General features: G+C 41.6%; 1 protein-coding gene across 1 annotated transcript in view; it reads right to left on the reverse strand.

Moving 5' to 3' along the window:
- Positions 1 to 4,515, reverse strand: part of LOC104539824 (vascular endothelial growth factor receptor 1-like) — a gene marked incomplete at its 5' end in the record, with an annotated part of 18,748 nt that extends 14,233 nt beyond the window's left edge. The window contains 3 exons of the mRNA XM_010183444.1: positions 306 to 394; positions 1,146 to 1,259; positions 4,411 to 4,515. Of these exons, the coding sequence (XP_010181746.1) occupies positions 306 to 394; positions 1,146 to 1,259; positions 4,411 to 4,515 (308 nt within the window). The remainder of the gene's footprint in view (positions 1 to 305; positions 395 to 1,145; positions 1,260 to 4,410) is intronic.
- Between the last annotated feature and the right edge of the window lie 42 nt (positions 4,516 to 4,557).

Consider the following 4,557-nt stretch of genomic DNA (forward strand, 5'->3'; position numbering starts at 1 on the left):
TGTCAGCAGTAAGACAAGAGCATGTGGGGACACTTTGGACAGAATTCACTTCTCACTGTAGATGGCTTCATCTGAATTAGTTACAGAAGTCTGCTTGCACAGTCTGGGAAGAGAAATGAGCCCTTTCTTGGCACAACACATCCCACACCAGACATTAAAATAGGTTAGGTGAACTGTACCCAAAAGCTGTTTCTCTCCTTTGGTAGAAGAGAGTCTAAGGAGACTAGCTCAGATGCTGACATCTACACTACTGACACTTACAGTAGGTTAGATGAACCCTACCAGAGAGGCATCTGCCCCCTCACCTTGCTGGGGCAGAAAAGATTCCTCTTGCTCTTCAGGTAGTTTGATAAATTCCCATACTTGCAGTATTCAACAATCACCATCAGAGGCCCTGGGCAAAAGGAAAGTGCATTTTGAGTAGCGTAAAGCAGTACAAGGTGGTATCAGTTCTGAGAAGAATAGTTTTTCATGCCCCTAGTTACAGCTTGAGTTCAGAATAACTAACAGTATGTCCTCATGAAGTAGAAGGCTGCTTGAAAGACACTGGACATGTCAGCAAAACAACTTATTTCTGGAAATTAGGGAAGGGCCTAATTTTTGAAAGCTGGATCATGAACCAGGGTCCTGAGGGACCCTCTGTTTCCTCTTTGGCCAGTCTGAGTTCAGACTGGAGTCCTGCAGCCCACACACACTTTTTGAACTGAAATAGGTGTTATATCTAAACCAAACAATCGCTCATAGTGGCCCTTTGATTTTCTTAGTGGAATATCACAAAGGATTTTACAACAGTTGCCTTGTGATTCATTGTTCAGGCCAACAGCCAGTATCTCTTTTTCCCAGCCTTTCCAGATCATGTTTAACTTGAGCTTGAGCCGTGAAGTGAGCGATATAAAGGATATATGGAGATAAAGTGGCATGGTCCTAAATTCACACTCCCCCTGTTAATACCGAAAGAGAATTTAAGTAAGGAAAATATTTAATCATTGTATTAAATGACTAAAAGTCTCTTTTTTTTTGTCACAGGATGAGCTCCAATATTTCAAGTTAATAACTTGACCTCTGGACAAAAAGCCTACACAGCCAACTGGCTGTTACTGGGAGGTGATCCAAACCCATTTTCAGTGCAGTGCAGACTTTTTTACCTCCATTTTTGGTGCAAGCTCCCAGCAAATTCACAATATTGAGATGGTGACCAATGTGGATCAGGATTTTCAGCTCAGTCATCAGTGCTTTGTACTCACTTGCTGTAGCCCCTTCTGTAAACACAAAATAAAGTCAATGTGAAATGGCAAAAAACTGGTCCTGCTGTGCTTTATCGCTTCTTGTCACTTTCTATTGAAATAACCTTTATTTATGTGAATTATGATGTACTTCACATGTTGATGCTCTTTTTCTATTCCTCACTGATCAGCATCCTCTTACTTGCAATAAAGCCTATAAAAAGGGTTAGACACTCAACTTCCTCCCAGTAGACTCTGTTATATTTAGAACTGAGAGAATTTTTTTTTCACATGGATAGTTTTGTCATTTCAGGCAAAAAATGAAAGAACAAATAAAAAGAGACTTCAAGACTATAATTAACTCTATCTAGAGTAGGTTTCAGCTAACCTGGCTTCAGCCATCCAAGGGTTATGTACTAGCCTGAACTCATCAACATCTCAAGAAGTCAGTGGCAAGAGCAAAGCATTTCCAGAGGCTGATGCAGCTGTCAGCTTTAGCCATCTGTGTAGGGAAGAGATTAACCACCCTTTGGTGATGATTGGTTCTGTTCATTATAGAAGCCTGGAGTACTAAGACAGATCAGGGAAGTAAATTTTAAATGGTTAAAGCTAGGTGACTGCATCTCAACCACATTGGTTATGATCAATATTAATAATATTCATAAGAGTAATGATATAATAAATCGCACAACTAAAACCAAAAGATTCTGTTTAGTATTGAGTTAAACTTTTAATTCCCTCTGAGCAAATTTTTTTTTCCTGCAGAATTTTTGGTAATAAAACAAGAAAAAAACCTATTGCTTTGTGTAGACCCAAAGGAACTTTTTTAGTTTAATGACACCAAAAGTAAAAATAGTCCTAGAGCTAGGTCTTAAAGGGCTTGGTTTCAACATCTAAATAAAAACAGATTTTCTTGGTGGCTCCACACAAAACTTGTCATCTACCCAGTGACCCACTATTCATCTGTATAGGTGCTGACACTTTTCCTCCACCTCATGAGAATTCAGTGGGGACAAAGCCTGTGAATGACTGCAAAGTTCCTGGATAACCTAGTGAGGACACAAGGAATAGGGCTGATCTCCCTTAACTTTAGGTGTCCAAAGTGAAGATGCCTACAGAGGATCTAGTCACCATAGGCTCTCTTCATAGTCAGCAGAGCTAAACAAGTGCTCAGCTCACCACATGCAGGGTTCTGCCTTAGGATGGGATGAAGTGTTGTTTCTCACCACTGACAATAAATGGAATTTGAGTGACTAATTCAGATACATCTATCCTACACATGTACATGAATCCCACCATGAAGACTTCTCATAGATGCCATCTGCACCCATCTATTCCGGGAGCAACTCCTGCTGCCTTGTTGGTTCTGGCTGGCACAAGAAGCCTGCTGATGTACCTATGTCTGTATCTTGGCAAAACACCTCAGTGACCCAGGTGACAGGCCATCCACTGAAACCAGCAACACAAATAGCCTACTGCTGCCAAAGGTCTGGACAGGGACCAAAGCTTTCATTTCCTCCCATTTTCCTACATGCTTGCTGCAGGGTAGTTGTTCATTTGCCAATGGCCAAAAGGGTATTTCTGTGCTTTTGCAACAAGTGAGAGGAGAAAGGTTTGCAACCCTCTCAGCTGCAAATTCCCTCCTTGGGGATGATCCTGGATACCACAGTAGCATATACCACCTTGTGCTAATGCATTTACCATTATATTGCAGAACAAGCCTGTTGAGGACAGTATTAAGAGGGCACACTCTACACAGAGGAGAGCTGCTGGGTCATTGCTGGCCATAAATAGTGTCCTGATTAAGCTATTTCAGGTTGAGCATTGCAGGGACATACTGTAGGTCTGACACTATTGTACATGCCCCTCCAAGGGTTGGAAGATGTCCTGATAACTGATAAGCAAGTAAGCAGCTGTGTAAGCTACTGGGTAAGAGGGATGTATTCAAACTATGTTTGAACAGAGTCAACTGAGAGCATCAGGGACCCAAGCCTTAACAGCAGAATGTTACAGAGGATGTGTCCTGGAAAAGAAAGACACTGGAAAGTATTCAAGGATTAAGAGGGATAAGCAATGCAGCATAAGCTCCCAGGGCAACTTACAAAAACAAAACTAAAAGCCTGATATGATCCTTAGATATATAAACAAGGGAAAGCTAAATACATCGGAAGGGATGCCACCAGGACTTGGGGTTAGGGAATTCAGCCACAGCTGCTGCAGGCCACTACTGAGCATCATCCTGCCTGCTGACTACCCAAGCGTCCTCTCCAAACTCATCAGGGTCTTTGTCCTTCCTGCTTCAGTGAGAACAGTGGCAGTAGATAGCTGGGAGACAATTTCACTTTGGGAAGAGCGCTAGTGTATGAAGAGCATTGGCAAATCCATTACACGACCTGGGTGTCAGCATCCTAAGAACCACGTGATGAGGCTGCACATGGTTCAGAGAGGATGCATATGCACAACAACTCCAATATTTAAACTGCTCAATCTGTTTAGCTTAATAAAAGGGCCTTCATGAAGAAAAATGATTATTTAATATAACGGAGAAGGTTAGAATGAGAAGCGAAAGTCAGATAGATGCAAGTTAAACATAAGGCACCTGATTTTTACAATGAGATGATTAATCATTGGAACTAATGGCCAAGGAAAATGCTTCCATCCAAGTGTCTTCACTGGGTGCCTTATGTTTCAGCTAAATTTTATTTACAGTCTAGCATAATGGTACAACATAGGGTATGCAGGAAATCTAATTGCCTCTTCTGATCCTACCAAAGTGACTCTTTCATTCTTACTGGTACTTGAAGTAGTGGAACCAGATCTTCCAAAAAAATTAGGCAATCATGTTCTCACTGCCTCTGAAACTTTCTCCTGTGTGACAATTTATCACCCTTTTTACTGTGAATGAAATTTTTATTTCATAGTTCAGCCATTTCACTTGTGGTGAACCTGAAATTTGGTGCACACATTTTCACAGAATCACAGAACGTTAGGGATTGGAAGGGACCTCAAAAGATCATCTAGTCCAATCCCCTTGCCGGAGCAGGAACACCTAGAGGTGTTTTGGAGGCTTCAGAGAGTTACTGGTGGGGGTATACCACCACACACTCTTGCTTATGACAGGATCATATTAAAAGTGAGACACTACATAAGGTGCCATTCTCTCCAGCCCAGCTTTGCAGCAAGATACCTTTCAGCATTTTCACAGCAACTATTCTGCATGTTGGTGATTTCTTAATTCCAAAAGCAGATGCTTGTACCACCTTTCCAAAAGCTCCGTGTCCAAGAGACTTTCCTGTAAAGAAAATAGAATCACAGAATCACAGAATCGCTTGGT

This window comes from Mesitornis unicolor, unplaced genomic scaffold (genome assembly GCF_000695765.1).
Source record: "Mesitornis unicolor isolate BGI_N332 unplaced genomic scaffold, ASM69576v1 scaffold38564, whole genome shotgun sequence".
Taxonomy (NCBI): domain Eukaryota; kingdom Metazoa; phylum Chordata; class Aves; order Mesitornithiformes; family Mesitornithidae; genus Mesitornis; species Mesitornis unicolor.